Source organism: Neomonachus schauinslandi, chromosome 7 (genome assembly GCF_002201575.2).
Source record: "Neomonachus schauinslandi chromosome 7, ASM220157v2, whole genome shotgun sequence".
NCBI lineage: Eukaryota > Metazoa > Chordata > Mammalia > Carnivora > Phocidae > Neomonachus > Neomonachus schauinslandi.
In genome coordinates this window covers 53869538-53892639 of record NC_058409.1, presented here as the reverse complement: position 1 = coordinate 53892639, position 23102 = coordinate 53869538, and the positions used below count along the sequence as shown (strand labels likewise).

Here is a 23102-nt window from a genome sequence, read left to right as displayed (position 1 = left end):
GTGAAATCTTACCAGTGAATGTGATTGTGGATTCTAGGAGTGTGAAATACTCAGTTTTATTTGCTTATATAAAATGTGTAGGAGTAATTTGTGATAGTTAAAAGCACAGGTTTTATTTAAATTTCAGTAAAAAAGGGGCGCCTCGGTGGCTCAGTCGTTAAGCGTCTGCCTTCGGCTCAGGTCATGATCCCGGGGTCCTGGGATCGAGCCCCACATTGGGCTCCCTGCTCCGCGGGAAGCCTGCTTCTCCCTCTCCCACTCCCCCTGTTTGTGTTCCCTCTCTCACTGTGTCTCTCTCTGTCAAATAAATAAAATCTTAAAAAAAAAAAAAATTTTTTTTCGGTAAAAAAGACTAAATAATTTAAAGGAAGACACTAAAAGGTGATTATTTGTAAATGTTTGCATATATGAATATTTGCATTTTCCCTAAAAGAATGTGAAACAGTGAAATTGGAGTCAAAAAGATGGGGGATTGGTTATTTTTTAATATGGCTTATATTCATGGTAGAAGTGAAATTTATCAGTGAAGTAATGAAAATTTGTTATCTTTTCGTAGGGAAATCTTGCCATATAACAAACTTTCTATTATCTTTGTAGTCTTAAACATAGAAACTGGACTAGATCATCTCTTTGTGTCCCTTTTACCCTTAGTGTCACGTGATTTTATGTTTTAAGACATTATCTCTGTAAGGAAGCATTTTATGGTAAAGGAAGGAATTTTTTTTCCCAGAAAATGCTTATTTTGCTCACTTTATGCACATTAGGCCAATATATGTTATTTGAGTGAAGCATCTTCTTTCTCTCCGTTTCTCCCCCCTGTCATTAACCTGGATATGATATCTGGAATGTGGACTAAACTCTTCAACTCTATATAACATCTACTAATCTTTGTGCATTTGGTTGCTCAGCTTTCTCAGAACATTTCTGAACTGAAACAAACTGAATACCATTCTGTTTTAGAGATTATGTCATGGTTATTCATTGGATATGGATTCTTATGGCTTTATTTTTCTTTCCAAGGTTGAAGAGATGGTGCAAAACCACATGACTTACTCATTACAGGATGTGGGTGGAGATGCTAATTGGCAGTTGGTTGTAGAAGAAGGAGAAATGAAGGTAATTCCCAGTAAAATGTTATAGGTTGCTAACTGCAGCTCTGTTACAGTCATAGTATCATTACTAACTATTGATGTGAATGAGGGTAGCATTTTAAAATTCCTTTTAAACGAATTACTACATATGATCAAAGAAATACCAGATACTAAGAAGTAAAATGTACTTTGGTTTTTATAGAGTTTATTTTTTTTTAATTTTTATTTTTTAAAAGAATTTATTTATTTATTTGATAGAGACAGCGAGAGAGGGAACACAAGCAGGGGGAGTGGGAGAGGGAGAAGCACACTTCCCGCTGAGCAGGGAGTCCAACTCAGGGCTTGATCCCAGGACCCCAGGATGATGACCCGAGCCGAAGGCAGACGCTTAACAACTGAGCCACCCAGGCACCCCTTTACACAGTTTCTTTATGATCACAATAAAAATCTATGTACAAACCGTTCTGTTTTGCCTGGGCCATGGAGAAAATAAAATTTGGGTGTTTAGGTATGAATAAGACATAATTAGTTGATGGTTCTCTATTTGGATATTTCTCTTTATTTTTTAATATACTAAATATTGTACCCAGATGTCACTTTGTTCCCCTTTTTCATCTATCCCTCACTTCTTTTTTTTTTTTTTTTTTTAAAGATTTTTATTTATTTATTAGAGAGAGAGAGTACAAGTAGGCAGAGAGGCAGGCAGAGGGAGAGGGAGAAGCAGGCTTCCCGCTGAGCAGGGAGCCCGATGCGGGGCTCGATCCCAGGACCCTGGGATCAGGACCTGAGCCGAAGGCAGCCGCTTAACCGACTGAGCCACCCAGGCGCCCCTATCCCTCACTTCTTGTCCTTTCTCTCATTGCATCCTGTTTCAATATTTGGAGATGGGTCTGCTAATCTTGTTCACATCCTTAAACACAAGAGACAGAGAATAAGAGCAAGGAATAGGATTTAGAGATGGATTCAAAACAGCAGCTGCATTGAATTTTGGAATACCTTATGCCCAAGGCACTATGTTAAAGATAAAGAGATTTTTAATAAGACTCTCTCCAAGCTGAAACTTTCATTGGGAAAGGAGGATATTGACATTATTTGTTTCTGTCTGATAATGTATTCAACGAAGAGCACAGATAAGTAGTGGAGAAAATTGGAAAAGAAAGATCTCTGTGATTTGAAACAGATTGTTTTATACTGAGGAGAAGCATTTGAACTATGTCTGGAAATGGAAGCAAGATTGTGACAAAGGTGAGGCAAGGATATTTTAGATAAAAAATACAAACACAAGCGAAAACTTGAAAGCGAACTTCTTATTCAGGAGTTTTGCATAGACTGTGTTGACCAGAAATATTCTAGCAGTAGAGATACAATATCAGATGCTGGAATTTATTTTCCTCCTGAATAGGGAACTAATTAAGAAATAAGAAATAAGCAGATGAAATGCTAAAATATTAGCTATATATCTAATAAGCTGATTGGAGAATATAACTTCAGAGTAGCAGTGACAAGGTCTTGCTAATATGTTACCGAGAATTAAACATAATGTTTCTGACATAGCTAGATAATCACAGGCCTTCCCCACAAGAGTAAGCCCCAGAAGAAAACCAAGACACATGCTCTCTTTAAAAAAAAGGGGTGAGCCAAGCCTTCCAGTCCTTATTCTATACTCAACATTCCGATAAATCATTGTTGCCTCCCGAGGGAAGAGAAAGTGAAGGGATGAAGAGAAACCAGGAGTGATAGTCTAGATAAAGTCCCTCCAGGGCGCCTGGGTGGCTCAGTTGGTTAAGCGACTGCCTTCGGCTCGGGTCATGATCCCAGGGTCCTGGGATCGAGTCCCGCATCGGGCTCCCTGCTCTGCGGGGAGCCTGCTTCTCCCTCTCCCATTCCCCCTGCTTGTGTTCCCTCTCTCGCTGTGTCTCTCTCTGTCAAATAAATAAATAAAATCTTTAAAAAAAAAAAAAAAAAAAAGTCCCTCCATGTGGAATGAGAAGTAGAGACTAAGTGTTCCTACAGCCCACATCCTTAGAGAGGGATTGGATTATGGAGAGTATAAAATAGCCCACCAAGGAGAATAGTCTGTTGTCTGTAGCAATAGGTTAGCCACTGTGTGCAAAGTAACATTTTAGGAAGACGAAGCTGATAAGGAAGAAACTAGAGACCAAGTATACCACTTAAGAGAATCAAGTACATGGGGATGAAAGCCTACCTAAAAGAAGTAACCAGTAGTATAAAAGTCAAGCTGTTGGTTGTCTTACAGAATTTTAGTGACAAGCTTAAGAACTATGTGAAGTGTGAGGTGAGGAGTTAAAAGTCTAAAGTTTCCAATTTGGGTGACTGGGAAAATAGCAGTCCCAATAACATGAATAAATAAGCATGTAGGGAAAAGTAGTTTGGTGAGAGAGATTTTAAGAGATAAACTGTATGTGAAATGCCTAACAGTGTCTGGACCCATAAAGCACTCCATAAATTGAGAGCTGGTTCTTCCTGTAGTAACATGATTACTCATTTCTCAAAAGAACTTAATACAAAACTCCCTAAAGTAACAAACCTATAATTTTGAGCTAATTAATTTTACTTAGCACTTTAGGTACACAACTTCAGTATTTAAAAGAAGATATATTGAATGGAGCACTGGGTGTTATACGCAAACAATGAATCATGGAACACTACATCAAAAACTAATGATGTAATGTATGATGATTAACATAACATAATAAAATTTAAAAAATAAAAGAAGATATAGCATAGGGGCTCATGGGAGGCTCAGTCGGGTAAGCCTCCAACTCTTGATTTTGGTCAAGGTCATGATCTCGGGGTCGTGAGATCAAGCCCTGTGTTGGGCTCTGCCCTAGGAGTGGAGCCTGCTTAAAATTCTCTCTCCCTCTCCCTCCCTTCTGCCCCTCCCCACCACTTGCATGCTCGCTTGCACACGCGCGCTCTCTCTCTCTCTCTCTTCCTAAAAAAATAAAAAATAAAAAGCAAGATAGCATAGATCTTCATGCCATTTTAGCTTTGAGTCATTCAACAAATAATTGAGAGCCTGCTGTGTTTCAGATACTATTCTAAGATGCGGGGTATCTAGCATTGAACAAAACTGCCTTAAATCAGTATCCTTAAGGAGATTTTGTTCTAACCAGGCTTAATTTAACCACTCATGTAATTAGGTGTTCGTTGCATATGCATGTTTTTCATTGTTGAAGTTTACCCCAAATTTGTAGTTTTAAGTATTTTTATGTGTTATCAATAATTTGAGATTTAAAATTTTCTTTTAGCAGAATATTTATGTACCATAAATAGAGATTTTCATAAATGAAATTCTAAAAAGCAGCAAAACTTAAAATCCTGCTTTCAGGTTCGTACTTTAGGAGTTTGATTTTTATTTTTTAAACAGGTTTTTAAATATATCCTCTTTAGGTATATAGAAGGGAAGTAGAAGAAAACGGAATTGTTCTGGATCCTTTGAAAGCTACCCATGCAGTGAAAGGTGTTACAGGACATGAGGTCTGCAATTACTTCTGGAATGTTGATGTTCGCAATGATTGGGAAAGTAAGCTGCCATTATTAATATATCCTAATATAATTATTATTTTGAATTTATTTTGAATAAACCCAGTGTTTGCATCTCATCTACAGTTTATAAAGTTAGTGTAGAAAAAATCTGGAAAATCTGATAATAGCTTGCATTTACTTTTTTTTTTTAACTTACATTTAAATAGAGCTTTACAGTGAAATAGAGCTTGTACAGTGAAAACACTGTACAAAATGCTTCTAACTATATTATAGCATTTGATCCAGTACTTCAATAATCCTGCATGATAGGTAGGTAAAAAAGTAAAATTCAGATAGGTTAAGTGACTTGTCGGAAGCCACAGAGCCTAATTAGTAGAAGGGCCAGGACTAAAATGAAAGGTTTCTGTTTTATCATCTACTTTCCCAGACTGTTTTGTTTCCTTAGTAAACCCTAGACAAGTCCTGCTGTGATCTGTTTAGAGTTATTCTTGGGGTATGTGTGTTGTGTGTGTGTTGTTTGTGTGTGTGTGTGTGTGCGTGTGTTTCCTCTTAGGCACCAAATTTCATAAATACAGGTAGTTTTGAACATCTTAAGATGTTTATCAATGACAGTTTGACATTCTTTTTTCACAAATATAGTCACCTAAGCCTTATATAGAACAGTTTATTCAGCTTCTGTAAATTAGAGATTACAGGAAACGGTCATGGTATTAGATAGGAATTTGTGTTTTGAATAATGCAATGTGATTAGAATTGCTTTCTTGTTGTGGAAGCTAGATATTGGGCCAAAGAAGTGAGATTTCCTGGTGATCAGGTCTCATGGCCACTGTCTGTAGCCCTAATATGAAGTATTAACTCCCTTGCCTTTGGACTTAGCCAAGATAGGGCAGAATCCTGCTCATGTTATCACAGTGTCCATCAGTATAACTGAAGTTAATCACATTCTAGGAAGAGGTAATATATCTTTTTGGCTACTAATGTTTTCTCTTCATTTCAGCAACTATAGAAAACTTTCATGTGGTGGAAACATTAGCTGATAATGCAATCATCATTTATCAAACGCACAAGGTAAAGATCTCTTCATCCCAAAAGGATTTCACTGTAGTTCAAACCGAGACATAGAAATTCTCTAAAGTGGGGCGCCTGGGTGGCTCAGTCGTTAAGCATCTGCCTTCGGCTCAGGTCGTGATCCCGGCGTCCTGGGATCGGGCCCCACATCAGGCTCCCTGCTCTGCGGGAGGCCTGCTTCTCCCTCTCCCCCTCCCCCTGCTTGTGTTCGCTCTTGCTGTGTCTCTCTCTGTCAAATAAATAAATAAAATCTTTAAAAAAAAAAAAAAGAAAGAAATTCTCTGAAGTAAAATTTGGTAGGAAATTAAATGCCATAAAAGATCCAAAGACTTTTTTAATGATGCAAGAATGTCACCTATTTGAAAGGATATCAGCTCCTTTAAAGAGAACCTGAGACAAGAACCTGAGAAATATCCAGGAACAGTGTGTTTGATAAAGATCATCAGCTAGTTATGTGCCCTTAAAGTTTAGGAAATACTGATACTCCGCTAAATGTTTTTGTAGCATCTAGTATTTAGAGGAGATGAGTGATCGTTACCAAATACAAAAGTGAATCATAGTTTCCTGTGACCATAGTAATGAGGGGAATGGAAAGTATGTTATTAATATATGTTAAGACTGGTAGATAATGAAAGTCATCTAAGTGGATTATCTGAAAGCAAGTGAAAATTGCTAAGCATAACTATTAAGGAATTGGTCATATATCAGAGAATACAGAAACGTTGTCATTTAAATTGGTTCACTTTTCATTTCACTTTTACTTCATCTCTTCCTCTGCTATTCTAGATGTTTAAAATGGAAAAATTAGTATTTCTCTTACCTTATTCTGCTCTGTTCCCTGAAAATTGCCAAATAACATATTGTGTAAAGAACAATAAACAGGTGTGGTACATGGGAGGATGAGCAAAATAAATGAAGGGAATTAAGAGGTACAAACTTCTGGTTATAAAATAAATAAATCACAGAGATGAAAAGTACAGCATAGGGAATGTAGTCAGTAATACTGTAATAAGGTTACAGTAACAGATGGTGACTACACTTATTGTGGTGAGCACTGAGTAATGTATAAAATTGTCAAATTCAGGGGCGCCTGGGTGGCTCAGTCGTTAAGCGTCTGCCTTCGGCTCAGGTCATGATCCCAGGGTCCTGGGATCGAGTCCCACATCGGGCTCCCTGCTCGGCGGGAAGCCTGCTTCTCCCTCTCCCACTCCCCCTGCTTGTGTTCCCGCTCTCGCTGTGTCTCTCTCTGTCAAATAAATAAATAAAAATCTTTTAAAAAATAAATAAATAAATAAAATTGTCAAATTCAATATGTTGTACACCTGAAACTAATATAACATTCAATTTTAAAAAGGAACTATAATTTTGGAAAGATCCATTCAGCGTAATATTGTAGGTTATATAAGAAATACAGTAATTCAGTAGGTACTTCATTTTTCTCTTCTTTATTTAAAGCTTTTTAATTGAGCTGAATATATGACAATATTGTGGGTTCTGTATTTCTTGAACTCAGTTTTGTCATGGGAGGCATCTTGTATGTAATGATTTTGAGCTGGGCTTGATTTTACATGGTAGCTGCTCAAGAAATGTATAAAAAATAAATTATAGGTCAACTTTGCTTCAATTAAAAAAGAAGTGTGTAACAATGAAGATTCTGCTTCAGCGTACAGATTTGGGGAGTCTAAGGGAAACTTAAAATTCAATAAATGTTAAAAATACCAATTAATTGCCTTATAATTTAGAATGAATAGAAATGACCAATAATTTAGAGTCAGAAGAATCTTACAATCTGAAGATAATAGATCTTGGCAAACAATCTGCTGGCAGTATTTCACTTCATAAAAAACCATCAAAAAGGATTTATATAGGTTGTATTACGATCATTTTTTGAAAAATAAAGCTAAAAACTATTAAAATAATGTCACTTAAATGTAATAAAATTTAAGTTAGAGTTATAAGTGTTTGAATAATTCAAACAAATTGTCCTGGCATAATTTTTTTTCAACAAAATTCAGTAATGCTATACAACTTTCCCTTTAAATTTGGCTTATTTTATAATCTCATCTTGAAGAGGGCTACTTTTCTCCTGATACTTAAGTCATTCTCATTCTTTAAATTTTCATCTTACTGTCATCCTTGTGGATTTGCATTCATTAGTTCTAACACAGCCAAATTTTCCTTTATTTTTGGCTTCACATAGATTTGCTCAGCCTGCTTTCTTCTATTTTTGAAATTTAGCATCTTTAAAACATGAACCATTTCACTTTCCGAATGATTTGTGTTGTATTGACACTGTTGTTGGCTATTTATTGTACTCAACAATTAGGAAAGGCATTGCACATACTTTCTCTCATTAAAAGTACATAGTCTCACTTTTCATAGACCTTGTTGCCATATCATTTCAACATGATATGTTTCCTTACATACCATAAAGTTGAAAGATTCAATCTAATTATTTGGTATTCTTCAGATGTGATTGTGGTATAAAAAGGAGCAGTCTTCTTACACTGAAATCTTAGCTTTTAAGTCTCTGAACACTTTAAACAGAGGTTTAATACTGTACTTAGAAGCAGAACATTACCAGGGACTTGGGGAGGGGGAAATGGGGAACTAATTGTTTGCTGAGTACAAAGTTTCTATTCGGGATGATAAAAAATTTTGGAAATAGTGGTGATGTTTACATAATATTATGAATGTAATGTCACTGAATTGTACACTTAAAAATGCTTTAAATGGCAAAAATTTTGTTATATATAAACATATATGTATACATTTATAACATATATACATATAAACATACACAGTTTAAAAATTTTTTAAAAATAGATTATTCCTTTGATGCTGTTATTCTGCAAAGCCATTAATTCATTGTTCATAATTCTTGGCTGGGTACTTTCAGATGCTTTCCATTTAAAATTTGACAGATTTTACCTTTGCCTAAGATATTTATTGGTTTTACATTTGTTTCTCTGTTAGTTCCATATTACATATGAATTTAAAAGTGGTTTATATTTTCAAAAGATATTTTACTTCTTCCACAGAGAGTGTGGCCTGCTTCTCAGCGAGATGTATTATATCTTTCTGCCATTCGAAAGATCCCAGCCTTGACTGAAAATGACCCTGAAACCTGGATAGTGTGTAATTTTTCTGTGGATCATGACAGTGCTCCTGTAAGTGCACTTGTGTAAATGTGTATAGTCGTACAGTATAAAGCTAAACAGTGCAGAACAAGAGTGATAAGCACATACGACACACATTTCTTAGATTTTGTTTTATGTCCGATTGGCTCCTTGGAACAGTATAGCCTGTGTGTTACCCAAGGGCAGCAGTGATGGCTGTGAACACCCGGCAGGGGCTGTTTTCCTTTCTTCCTGAGGTTAGATGACACAGAACTGAAGGGGTAGTTAGTGGAAGGCTGCTTCCACAGTTCTCTCTCAAGCCATGATCAACTGCTAGCAAAACCTCTGGGTTTCTACCTCGGTTTAGGTCCATCTACTACTTAAGAGGGGAGAAAATTATTCCTGCTGTCATAGCAGCTTGGCATGTGTTATCTATTGGTCCTTATAAGATTTGGTTGGAGAGGTTGGTGATGAGCAGTGGTTTTGGATAACTTAATGTACTATTAGACCAGTAGGGATTATAAAATACTAGGCATCTCCTATACTGATGTTTCGTTTCTGTTATTTGTTTTGGCAGCTGAACAATCGATGTGTCCGTGCCAAGATAAATATTGCTATGATTTGTCAGACCTTGGTAAGCCCACCAGAGGGGAACCAGGAGATCAGCAGGGACAATATCCTATGCAAGATTACATATGTAGCTAATGGTATGTATTTGGGGGTTCTTTTTGCAACTTGGTCATACAGATTTTCTTTTTCCTTTTTCTTTTCTTTTTTTTTTTTACTATTTTTTTTTTTAAATATTTTATTTATTTATTTGACAGAGAGAGACACAGCAAGAGAGGGAACACAAGCAGGGGGAGTGGGAGAGGGAGAAGCAGGCCTCCCGCCGAGCAGGGAGCCCGATGTGGGCTCGATCCCAGGACCCTGGGATCATGACCTGAGCCGAAGGCAGACGCTTAATGACTGAGCCACCCAGGCACCCTTTTACTATTATTTTTAGTAATCTCTACACCCAACATGGGGCTCAAACTCACAACCCCGAGATCAAGAGTCACATGCTCTTCTAACGGAGCCAGCCAGGCGCCCCTTGATTTTCTTACTATGATCTAAATGTCTTTTTAGTTTTTTATCATTTAGATTAATGATTTTTAATTTGGAGAGATGTGTATCAAAATTATCAGGAAACTTGAAAATACCCATGTCTGAATTTCACCCCAGAACTACTCTATCAGAATTTCTGAGACTGGGGCTGGGTAGATAAATTTTAATATTTCATCTCTAGATCACTTTCACATATGCTTGGCTTTAAGAACCATCTTATTATATATTTGTCTAATAAAATATATGTATAACTGGGAGTATAAGCAATAATGATTAAGGAAATTAACAGTTCTTTTTCTCATTGTCAGGCTTTTTTGTTTTCTGAATCATTGCCTGCTTAGGTTTCTTACTACATCCATTTCCGACCTGCAAGAGTCACTGGAGTCCCTTTAATCAAATCCTCAAATCTTCTTTTATACAGGGACATAACTGCTACTACATTTAAAGAGACAGTTTGATTATAGTAGAGTTTGACAAATCTAACATAACCTAAAATGTTGCTATATTAATATTTGCATATAATTTGGGGAGCCAGGAACATTTTAGCCAGGTAATAAATGCTTTCTTATTTGGTGTGTTCTTGTCTGGTGGTAGCACGAAGGAATTAATGGTCAGGTCAGGACTTTAAGAGATGTTAACTATTCCAACGTGAGAAATTTTTTAAAAGCAAAGGAACAAAATGAGTGCTTCACATACATTTGGAGAATTGTATCTTAACAGGTTTTAGTTTTCCTTTATCTTGCAGTGAACCCTGGAGGATGGGCACCAGCCTCAGTGTTAAGGGCAGTGGCAAAGCGAGAGTATCCAAAGTTTCTAAAACGTTTTACTTCTTACGTCCAAGAAAAAACTGCGGGAAAACCCATTTTGTTCTAGTATTAACAGGTACTGGAAGATATATATTATCCTTTTTTAAAAATTTTAATATAAGTTTGCAGATATTAAAATTTAGTTAATTGTTGGAAGTAGTATCTATGTTTTATGATGTTCCCAAAGTTGTAGTAGTTTTGGCCTTTAAAATGTGTTTTTTTCCTGCTTATGTTAGATAGTATCTGCTTATGCAAAGAGATTTTAACATTATGGAGCCATAGAATTCCAGAAGGACAAATTCCCCATATTTTTCCCTTCCCAGAAATTACTTTAGGTTCGTTGTTTATTCTTCCATACTTTTGTATGTATGTTGTGAGTGACGTATATTATTATTTTTTAAAAATGTGTTTATTCTATACTTATTGTTTGCAGCTTGCTTTTTCTACCTAACAATATATCTTGACTGTTACTGCATATAAAGATATGAGACATATAAAACTATCTCATTCCTTTAAAATCTGTTATATGAATGTTGCAGAATGTATTAGCTAGTCCCACATTAATGTCTGGATCGGTTCCATATTTTGACTGCCAAATATGCGCTGAACGTCTTTGCACAAAGAGCTGGAATGTTTATTATTATTATTATTATTTTTAAAGATTTTATTTTTTTGACAGAGAGAGACACAGCGAGAGAGGAACACAAGCAGGGGGAGTGGGAGAGGGAGCAGGGAGCCCGATGCGGGGCTCAATCCCAGGACCCTGGGATCATGCTTATTATTATTTTTAATAAAGATTTTATTTATTTATTTGGGGGAGAGAGAGAGAGAGCATGCGCAAGCACGGGGGGGAGGGGGAGAGGGAGGAGCAGGCTCCCCACTGAGCAGGGAGCCCAATGCGGGACTCGATCCCAGGACCCTGGGATCATGACCTGAGCTATGTTAACATGGTTCATAGTCTGAAAAGATAAACAGTGACATTTATCCCTTGTCCCCTACTCACCCAGTTTTGCCCTCCCTCCAGCCCCAAACAGAAGAGCAAAACTGATATTACTAGTTTCTTGAGTATGTTTTCAGAGAATTTTTTATGCCTGAACAAGCAAATACACGTGTATTCCTCCCACACATGCACTTTTTTGTTGTTGTTTAAGAAAACACACTGTTCTGCATCTTGTTTTCGCACTTGCTTTACTTTAAAGGTCTTTGCATAACACTATGGACCTCCCTCCTTATTTTTTTGCGGCTACACAGTATCCCAGCATACGGATGCACATAATTTATCTAACCACTGCTAGACATTGAGGTTGTTTCCAATTTTTGCTAGAACGGTGTTATAATTATATCCACTTGCAAGTTGATATGTGGGATAAATTACTAGATATGACACTGCCAGCACCTCTAGGGGGTTTGTGCATTTATAATTTAGGTATCACCCCCTTATAGAGGTTGTAGTAACTTACTGTCTCACCAGCAATAGCGTATTGGAGTGCCTATTTCCCTGGACCCTCTCATTCGGTGTATGAAATAGAACTTGGATTGTTCCACCTTGGTAGGTAAAAAATACTCTCTCAGTGTAGTTGTTGTTGTATTTCTCTTCAGTTTGAACATTTCTTGGTCTGTTTGAGAACAATTTGTATAATTCTGTTGCTGTGAACTCTCAGTATGTGTTAACATTTAAATTTTTGATAGAGATTACCAAAGTATAACTCATAAGTCACAAGTATTTATGAATGTCCTCTCATTCTCTCCTATATTGAGTATTAAGTTATTGGCTGAGAAATGTATATTCTTGAGTCACTTTCTTTAGATAAAAGTGATACATTCAATAATTATATAATGACTGATATTTTTAACTAATTCTGATTTCTGATGCTGTTTTTGGTATGCCTTTCTTAAAGGAAAAAAAAACCTCAAAGACTAAATTTATTGTCATATACTAACACAAGAGTTGTTGAAGTGATGTCGCAGAGACTTAGCTTTTCCCAGGAGAAAGCTTACCTGAAAATGTTAAACAGATTCTGGTCTTATCTGAATGCTTAGTGTTTTGGGATACAGCCTAAGCTTTGAGAGACTCTTCTTTAAGCATAAGTGCACTGCATAAATGTGCTGGCAATTTTTAGAATATCTTGTACTTTAGAATTGTTACGGCTAGATCTGGACATGAAATGTGCTGGTTTTGTCTCTGCACTGTTATCTCAAATAAACCAGAAACGTGATGCCACGTGATGGCAGCAGGCTTGTCACCTGACTTAGCTGGATGTCTCTCCCCACAGCCTTAATTAAGATGGCTGAAGAATGCTGTTTGCTCTAATCAAGACCAAGTGTGCAGCTGTAATCTGCTTTCTCTCTTCTTCACCTCTACCCTGAGCCTTGCTGATAAGCAGGGCAGAAAATATAACTGTGTATTAAGCAAAAGAAATGAAAATGCAGTTACAACTAGAACATGCTCTCAACTGCGTTCAAAAAGAAGAATTTTCTTAAGCATTTGAAAAATACATGCTAATAGTCTTAACAATATTTGCCTCAGAACTGTTGGATTTGGGGCATTGTTTTATTGACTGTGTGAGTGTGTGTCTGTGTGTGCACACGCATACATATGCACACAGGACCTGGAGGGGAGGGGCTTGAAATTCATCTCAGAGGAAGGAGGAAGCATTGTTTTGGGGTCAATGTGAGTGTATGTAAAGAGAGACCTGAAAAGATTCACTGGCCAAAAGTTAGCTCTGGCCTTGAATCCAGTTGAGCTTTCTGACAAAGAACCAAATTCAAACCTTAACACATGGTGAAAAATCTTTGTTTACCTATAGTAGTATTTGTTTCACAATGGTTGAAAAGATGTATGTATGAAGTGGATCCTAGCATAGAGTGGGGGTGGGGGGGGAGAGAGAGAATCTTAAGCAGGCTTCATGCTCAGTGCAGAGCCCGATGCGGGGCTTGATCTCAGTACCCTAAGATCATGACGTGAGCCGAAATTGAGAGACGCTTAATCGACTAAGCCACCCAGGCGCCCCTCATAGTCAAAACTCTAAAACTTATGTGACAGTGTCTGAGTATGTTTTTTTTTTTTTTAAAGATTTTATTTATTTATTTGAGAGAGAGAATGAGATAGAGAAGAGAGCATGAGAGGGGGGAGAGTCAGGGAGAAGCAGACTCCCCGCTGAGCAGGGAGCCCGATGCAGGACTTGATCCCGGGACTCCAGGATCATGACCTGAGCCAAAGGCAGTCGGTTAAACAACTGAGCCACCCAGGCACCCAAAACTTGTAAATTCTTGATAAATGGTATTGTATAGCATAATTTTTATTGAAGGCTAAGAAGAAAGAAATGCTGGATTGGGGGCTACAAATCCAGAGACTTCTGATTGATTCCCTCTTTGCTTATTTATCTGTGGCGTATTCCTTTTTTTTTTCTTCTAGCTTTCGAAATATTCCTTAGGCCTTCTCTTCCTTGCTGATGAGATAAGTTTTAAATATGTACGGTTAATAAGTTTATATTTTTAAAGGTGGAAATCTTTAAAGCATAAATTTCTAATAGAGATCTATCCATGAATTCAGAGGGTAGGAGGAACCTGTTTGGGTAGTCTTGGAGCTGTTAGTAATAATATATTGCTTAATTTTTTACTTATTTTCTTTCCTGCAGTGACTGAAGCAAGGCTGTGTGACATTCCATGTTGGAGGAAAAAATAAAAAACAAATTGAATGCTCTAAGCTGGAACATAGGATCTATAGCCTTGTCTGTGGCCAAACACCCTGGCCTTGTGTACAAAAATGAAAAAAGACTGCAATGGCAAAGGTGAACATCTAACACTAGCTGTCTCCTGTTAGATCTCCTCGCTCAGCATATAACTATAAATACATGTAAAATTACATGTATATGGCTATATTTTTATTTGCTTGCTCCTAGAAGAGAAAAAAATCAACTTTGAATCACAGTTAGGAATTGATGCTTTAATTTTTGGAAACTTTTTCAGAATTTTTAATTTACTATGGTCCGGCCTAAGATCCTCATTTGTATCAGGTTTTGTGCACAAAAGAAAAGCACAAAAGTTGAATGCACGTGGGGCATGTGTTTTCTGTGCACCACATACCTGGATGGGGCTCTTTTTTCAGGCCTATGGTTAAATCTGTGTTCAGAATTTTTTGACTTTTTTGCTTTGTATAATCATAGAATTCATTGCTGCTGATTTCTATAATGATTCATGTTGTTACCTAGTGTCTCTTAATAACTGAGGGCTGTCAGTAACCTGTGATTTTGCCTTTTCTATAGTCTTACTCCTATGAAGAACCTTGGTTCTGATGGAGAAAGAGTGAAAAGCTTTATTTTTTCCCCCAGGTATCTTTCTATTTCTATTGTATTTTTAGTTGTGTACTGTGTGCTACAGATTTTTTTCAGTTTGTTTACAAACACAATTTGGTAATTCCTCAATTGGTTCTGCCTGCCTCCAAACAGAAACATACAACTATTGTGGGTATAAACTACTTTCTGGTACAATAGTAAGGATAAAACAAGCTCATGTTTTCTTGGAATTTGTTAGAAGATACACGGTATTTCTCATTAAGATAAATCAGGCTGTCTGGGTTTGACATTTGATTCAGTGTCTCTGGTATTCGTAACAGGCATGTTAGCTCTTCTAATTTGGGTCCATTTAAAGGCTTTGTTGCAAGATGTGCATAGAAAACATGAGCAGTGCTCCTCTTTGCCTCTTGCTCAGAATTTTCAGCAAAGCAGTAAAGGATTCCATGTGATTCAAACTGAAATTCTTCCCTTAGTTGCTGTAAGAACTTAAATGTAAAATACCTTCTTTAGTTTTAGGCCTCTGAAAAACCTTGAAGCATGGAGTTGAGGCAAGGAATGGGACTCACTGAAGTAGAAATGACTGCCCACTTCAAAATCTTCATTGTGTTTATACACAAATGTGCTTACATATGTCAGAGGCATTTTTAGATGCTTTGCTGACTTGTTCATCTCTGTAGAAACACAGAAATCAGACCCATTTTGTAAAGCAGAAAGTCATGTCACTTGGAACATGTCCTGTATATATTTCATACATGGTAATGGAGTCTTAATGATGAATGCAAGGTGATAATTTAATGATGGGATTAGTCTGATGACTTAATATGCACAATCCTGGAAGTGAATTACTTGCATCAGATATAGTGGTATTTATTATTCTGTACAGAGAGAAATAATACATATAAAACATATGTGCTTATATTACATGCACGCAGATTTCATGCTCCATAAATCTTTTCTATTTTTTAATTTACCTTTCTCTAAATGATGTGCATGGAATATGCCTTATTACAGAAAAACGCTGTTCATAATTTGACTGTGTGGAAAAGTGCCTATATGGTGGTAATGCTAGTAAGGCAAATAAGACAAATTATCATATGAGTTTACTACATCACCAGTTAACATTTTATATTGTGATGTTTAAAAAAGAAAAGTTTATACCTCAAATGTGTATTTTATTTTACAATCAGCTCTGGGTTTGGGATGGGATATGGGAGGGTTGGGGGGGGAGGGTTTATTCACCATAGCCGCTGATGGGAATCTTCAAAAAAATTCTCTATGCCCACTATAAATGTTTCTCTGTTTGCCATGTCTGGTAACTATCATGAACATGGACAAGTAACTTTTTCATAACTAAATTGGATAGCTTCATTTTACAAAGGTATGGAAAGCTTACAAAGCAGTGTCTAAATCTAATTACCTTTAGTTGCATTTGCACTAAATGTTAATGATACCCTTTTGCAATTCTGTAAATGAAATGATTACACTAAAAATACTTGTATTAAAAAAAGAAGAAAAAGACATGTTTACCTTTAGATAACTGTACAGGTACTTCACTAGAGGTTAATCCCATCCGATCAGATTTAGAAATCAGTTGGGGAATACAAAAAGAGTTTTAAAGAGGTCAAAACTTGGAGAGGTACTAGCCGTTCTAAAAAATATGCAGACCCTCTAGGATTATATCTATATGACTAATTCCTAGTCATTGTCTGAATGGACATGATGTTTTCCCAAACACAGTAATTTCTTCTCTTCCCCAAACAAAACAAAATACCCTTTTACTCTCTTTTCTACTCACTCTTTTGTACTGTGATAGAAACTTGAAAAATATTGGTAATGATGGGTTTGTCCCTGAGTGCCCACTGTACAGGACAAGAGAGCACAGTGTTTCGCTTGGAAATGAGGACTTCTAATTTTGATCACAGCAGCTCTTGGTTTGGGATCGCCACAAAGACAGCCAGACTAAGGAGGGGATGGCTGGGAGAGAGGCGTAAGAATACAAAATAAGGGAAAGGAGCAACAGGTTTTCCACTTGTTCAGTTTCATTGGCTAATTTGTACACCTGTACAAACATCAGTGTCAGCTGCTATTAAAATTTTAGTTGGGCTGAGCTGGTTCTCTTGTGAAATTGTGCTGGTTATCTTTAAGCTTATCAGTTGTTTGTCCAATTAAACACTTTCACCAGTATTTAGTCCAAGTTGTACAGACAGTGTATTTGGAATACTGTCATTGTTCATCTACAAACTCAAAACATAATCATTTTAAAGTACCTTGGGAGTGTGTAGAGTATAACTATTCTATAATAGCTTTATGATCCTGATGATGTTTTTAAAAAATAATAAAGTTGGATCTTCCATGTTACAATCACAAAATTAAAACCAGTATTTAAAAGTGGAAAAGTATTAAAATATTATGGACAAATGTATTTGCTTGATTGTTTTCCTTAACCCCAAGATACTGCCTGCATAATTCTGAGTAGTTAAGAGCTTAAAATAACTCGACTTCAGTAGTTTTTAAACTGGATTGTAACCCAGTTAGGGATCAAGAAAACAACATAAATTTTTTTTTTAAACAAAATAGAACAGAATGGAATAGATCAAGTACATAACGTGAATATTTCATATTTTGTGGGTCTTTATACATACGTATATATATACACACACATGCGTAGTGGATTACAGTGTGAAATGAATTTCTTACTAAGGAAGCTGGTCCAGAATTTTTTCAAATTGCTAAAAAGTAAAGCCATATGCAGTTGGGTATTTCTAAAACGAAAGCACAGTGCCAGCCGTGCACACTTATAATTCAACTACCTGTACTTAGCCATAAATAAATCATCTCATTTATTTATTTAAATAATGTGGCCAACTCCAGTTGTTACGCTTAGGAAATATATGCCCTAGAACAACCACAAGATGGGAAGTGTGGATTTGCAATTCACTCAGTCAGTGAGTTCCTCCATGGGTTATATTGAAAGGCACTGAATATTTCTCTCCTAGTGCTCAAAGATACATGCCATCTTAAAAGGACGTGACCTCTAAACACAGGCTGACTACTTAATCTGGTGGGGTGCTGGAGAGAAAATCTGGCTGTTGCATTGGACTTCTTTTTTTAATGTGTTACATTTATTGACAAATAGTATGTGGTCCTCATGGCACACTTGTAAGTAGTTTTTAAAGTGATTTTAAGTACAGGCACTTTTTGCCTTAGGCTTGACCTGAAATATAACGTGCAAATAAGTATAGTTCTAACTAGCTACTTCAGATTGAGTTGGTTTTATGGCATCTTCTAGATTTTGCCATTGTTTGAACTAGATTACAACAGGACTCATTTTGTTAGCATTTGCATTGTTTACCCATTAAAACAAATTTTTTATGAACCTTCCATGTCTGTATACTTTGGATAGCCTTAAACAAATATATAAAGGTACTTTCTGGCCTCTTCCCTCTCTTCCACAGAATTCAAGTTTAGTACTAGAACAAATGTTAACAGTCTTTAAACATACTAAAAGATGTCCAGCCAGGATTTTTTTACCCAGGTTTTTTGATTGTTGAGGTGCTGAATGAGGACGTCTCCATTCAGTGTCTGTACCATGCACCATTCCTGCCTTTTAATGAACTTCTTCCCTTACAGGGCTGCTGCTGCCAGTTGATGGTGGGGCCAGCCCTATTCTACCATGAGGGACCAGGGGGCTGCCAAGGGTTCCAGGCCCATTGAGTGACTCCGAAGTCTTATCTTTTCATTAGATTCTGCTGATTTTTACTGCCTTAGGTATTTAATATTTAGAGTATGGGGTTTGTCAGATTAGAAAGAACTGACATCCTTGAAGACTAGCGTTTTTGGTATATGGGTCTTAACATACTTCACTATTGGCTTCACAAAAATCCCAGATACCTGTGTGTCATAAAATCCCACCAGATGTATAAATTTTATCTTAAAGAATAAATTTGACCATCATTAAATGCCTTAACTGCCTTCCTGTCCTCTAGCTCAGAGGGGTAAGACAGGGAACTCTTATATTAAAAAAACAAAAACAAAAAAACAAAAAAACCACCAACAAGCCCAAGGAGGTTTTTTATTGAATTTTTCAATCCAAGGACAACCTCCAACATATAGCTATCATTGTTGGTGTGAGCCACCTACTGCTGCAAAATGACCACTGAGGTAGCAACTAAAGCAAGCTGTAGATCCCCTTCCAGTCAGTTCGCTGTGGTTCTTTCATAGTACTCTTCCTTGGAATTGGGAGGCCAAAGCAGGAATGGGGTCCAGCAGAGGGGAGTCTGTGTGCAGCAGCTACATTAGGATATAGTCAACGTCCAAGGCGTATTAGCCATGTGTATAAACAGTATAGATAGCATTAATTCTCCAGCACTCAGCAACAATTCCCAGAGCAAATATTTATTGAGCACCTACTACATGCCACACAGTGTTACAGGAGTGGAGATATAACAATAAACAGAACATCTGGCCTACGTTGTTTTTGTCATAACCAAGCTTCTTAGAAATGTATCTAAGAGGAAGTAGGCTTTGTAATCAGAAGCATTTGAGTAAGGTGCATTGAATGATATATTTAGCCACATTTAAGATATGCAGAAGTGTTTCTGTTGTTTTTTTGATTCTTGGTTCTCAGCTGTGTTCTCAAGTTAGGTAGGATATAGGTTGTTGCTGTGTTTTAACAAGTCCACCAACTTCTGTCCATGTTGATGGCACCAAATTAATTGGTAAATTGTCTAATTATTCACTTTAATTTAAAACTGCTATTTGTGGTTTATGACTTTTCACTTTTCATTCCTAATATCTGGTAGAGTTTCTGTTATTTTTAAGTGAATTTCTTATCAGGTTCTGGTTACCATGTGTTTAACGTACCAAAAAGGAATGGCTTAGAAGACGGAAGACGGAGTTTTTCAGGCTCTCTCACTTAAACAGTTTTGATTTTGCCAAGTCATTTCAGTGTCTGAATCTCTTCTTTTCTATAAAGGAATACAAAATCACCTACGTCACAGGGTTGTTTGGGGAAGAGTGAGATAATGTATTTAGAACTTTCTGAAAACTTAATCTAAAGCACTCTGCAGGGAGCCTGGGTGGCTCAGTCATTGGGCGTCTGCCTTCGGCTCAGGTCATGATCCCAGGGTCCTGGGATTGAGCCCCGCATTGGGCTCCCTGCTCTGCGGGAAGCCTGCTTCTCCCTCTTCTAATCCCCCTGCTTGTGTTCCCTCTCTTGCTGTGTCTCTCTCTGTCAAATAAATAAATAAAATCTTTAAAAAAATAAAGCACTCTACAAATGTCAGGAATTATTTAGTCAACCACAGACTTACTAGGTATTGTCTTTTGAGCTGAATGACAAGATGCAAACATTTGGGGGCTTAGGGCCGAACTGTAAGTTACTTGGCTTGTCCACGGTTTTGCGTGCAGTTGTATGTCCAGGAAGGGAGAAAACGAGAGGCAGAGGCAGTTCGTGGAAAACCTCTAAGGCTATGTGAAATAGTTGGGAGTTGATTCATTCTACCAGCACTGAAGGGCTTTTTTGAGCATTACTGTTTGACACATCTAAGAAAAATCAATGGGGCTTGGTGCCTGGTTTTGTTTGGATGTGGAATTAAGTCGACTGCTAATGTCATTTTTCCTTGTAAATAATTCTCATGCCAATGTCAGAAATGGGGAGGGGAAATAACGAGTTTTCAAAACTGGAGAAATGGAAGTGCTAGCATTGTGCTTCAAACTGGAGAAGGCAGGCAGTCCCATGTTTATAAAATAGCAGCTGAATGGGAAAGAGTTCCAAGCTGGAGAATCGCATAGAGAGTCTCCTCAGTGATGTCTTTGCCTTTCTCCTGTGATCAGTTCTTTCCTCTGCCACTGTCAAATTATCCTGTAATACCTAATGCCTCTTGCTTTTAAATGTTTTACCAGTGCTGTTATCTCTAGAACAGAGTCCACACTCCCTGACTTCAGTCTGATACCAAAGTTACTTGTAAGAGTTTGGCCGCACCTTGTCTGCCTTGCCAGCCTGACTCGCCTTGGTCCCCTCTACGAATCCATCACCCCAGTCAGGTGGATTTCCTCTATGTCTGTCAGCAGTGAGAAGCAAGTTACCTTCTAAGGAACTTCTCTCTCCTCCCTTCAGTCAACATTCAAAACCTACTTCGGGGTTCTAATTTCTGACCTTAATTATACCAGCCCCTCAACTCTCCCTCTTCAGTTCTGTTGTGCTTTTCTTCCTCCAGAGTTGGATTCTGGAACTACTGTGACGTTGTATTAGTCTAGCAGCTGTGCTAATAAGCTAGATTCCAGCTTAGCCCCACTGGCTTATAAGCCTAAGAACACAGCCTCCCCACCACCACCCTAAAATCAGCAGTTTCAATAGAATGTATGTTTGAGGCAGTAAATAGGTACTGAAAAAGAAAAGATGGATAGGTTGTAAAACATAGTCAATGGAGCTGAGAGGGGCAGAGGGTTTTTAACTTCAACCAAAGGTATGTATTTGAAAACGGGGGATAAATGGAGGATGGGGTAAAGCTGCCAAGAAGGGTATGTCACATACAAAAGGAGGAGACCCAGGAAGAGGGACACCACTATCATCTTTTCCCCTGGGATGTAAACTTTAGGAAGCCATGCAGCTCTCACAGCCAGGGACAGTAGCATCGCAGAGCCGGTGTGGCAGTCCAGAGGGGTCTAGCTGAGCAGCTGCTGAGACCTCATGAAAAGGGAGGCCACTGGCTAAGCTGCCACTGCCCACAACCCCTGTGGTGTTCTGTAGAAGGTACTGGGCTGTTCCCTAAACTAGACAGACGTGAGATCCATCCCACAGCCACTGACAAAATACCTCCTGTTTCCATCGCTGGGTAATAGAATGATTCTGTTTATACAGAAGAGCCTAAATACAGCGTTTCATAGAATATGTAGAGCTACATAAGGCCTTAGAAGCCACTAATGCCATTGTCTCATTTCATAAATAAGAAAAAGAGGAAGAGACATGAAGCAAATAACCTAAGGTCTCTCAAGTAGTTAGCACCAGAGCCACGGCTGGAATGGAGGTCTCTGAATTCTCATCTCCCTCCACACTGCCGTCCTCTTCCCCTGTGAATGACTATTTTCTCTTTGGAATCAGTCTTGATTATACTTACTGTGTCAGCCATTCAATAGCATTGAGGACCTTTAAATGTAAGGTACTGCACTAAGGTAACAAGAGAAGGCATGGTCCATCCCTGTCTTCAAGAGACCTCCATTCAGTCTAGAAGGAAATGTGGGCAGAATTTACCACTGGAATACAGAAAAGATCTCCAGTTTGTATATATTTTTATCATTTTAGTCCTTTGTTTGGCAATGTACATAATTCAATGTAATCAAGAAATACACATTTATTGGATTTATGTGTCCAGAATTATTTTTGATGGTGTTCAAGGTGTGTAATCTACTGGCCTAGGTAGGCACTGCCCTAAACAAGTTAAAAGATGGGCCTTTCCTCAAGAGCTTTCCATTTAAAATTACAATTATCCAGCAAGCCAACTTTAAGCTTTTGCTACTCACCAAGGATTGTAGTGTGGGTGAGAGCATCCAGATGGCCAGAGGTGAGTGGGCTGTTCCATACAGATCTGAGTGTATTTATTTCTTATGAGGAATAAAGGTTTAAGAATGAGGTAGAACTCTCACAGGTTATATATACCCTAGATCAGAAAAGACTAAGGCATGGGGCGCCTGGGTGGCTCAGTCGTTAAGTGTCTGCCTTCGGTTCAGGTCATGATCCCGGGGTCCCGGAATTGAGCCCCGCATCGGGCTCCCTGCTCGGGGGAAGCCTGCTTCTCCCTCTCCCACTTCCTCTTCTTGTGTTCCCTCTCTCACTGTGTCTCTCTCTGTCAAATAAATAAATAAAATCTTAAAAAAAAAAAAAGACTAAGGCAGACAATGCATTAAAACTTGATGGTTTTGTGATATAGAAGACCAAATGATGGAAAATAAGCTGGGAAAAAGAGATAACTACTGGATCACGAGGGCAGAATTCGAGAGATAAGCGATACCATAAAACGAAACAACATTAGAATAATTGGGATCCCAGAAGAAGACGAAAGAGAGAGGCAGAAGGTATATTGGAGCAAATTATAGCAGAGAACTTCCCTA

The 23102-nt window shown here is 37.7% G+C and overlaps 1 protein-coding gene across 3 annotated transcripts in view; it reads left to right on the top strand.

The window, feature by feature from the left end:
• Positions 1 to 17567, top strand: part of CERT1 (ceramide transporter 1) — a 113697-nt gene extending 96130 nt beyond the window's left edge. For 2 of the 3 annotated variants that reach the window (XM_044916914.1, XM_021701986.2), the window contains 7 exons: positions 1021 to 1116; positions 4506 to 4638; positions 5599 to 5669; positions 8711 to 8839; positions 9366 to 9495; positions 10638 to 10774; positions 14337 to 17567. In XM_044916914.1, the coding sequence (XP_044772849.1) occupies positions 1021 to 1116; positions 4506 to 4638; positions 5599 to 5669; positions 8711 to 8839; positions 9366 to 9495; positions 10638 to 10765 (687 nt within the window). In that variant the 3' untranslated portion in view covers positions 10766 to 10774; positions 14337 to 17567. The remainder of the gene's footprint in view (positions 1 to 1020; positions 1117 to 4505; positions 4639 to 5598; positions 5670 to 8710; positions 8840 to 9365; positions 9496 to 10637; positions 10775 to 14336) is intronic. The other variant, XM_044916913.1, reaches the window with a different exon arrangement.
• Positions 17568 to 23102: the final 5535 nt, after the last annotated feature.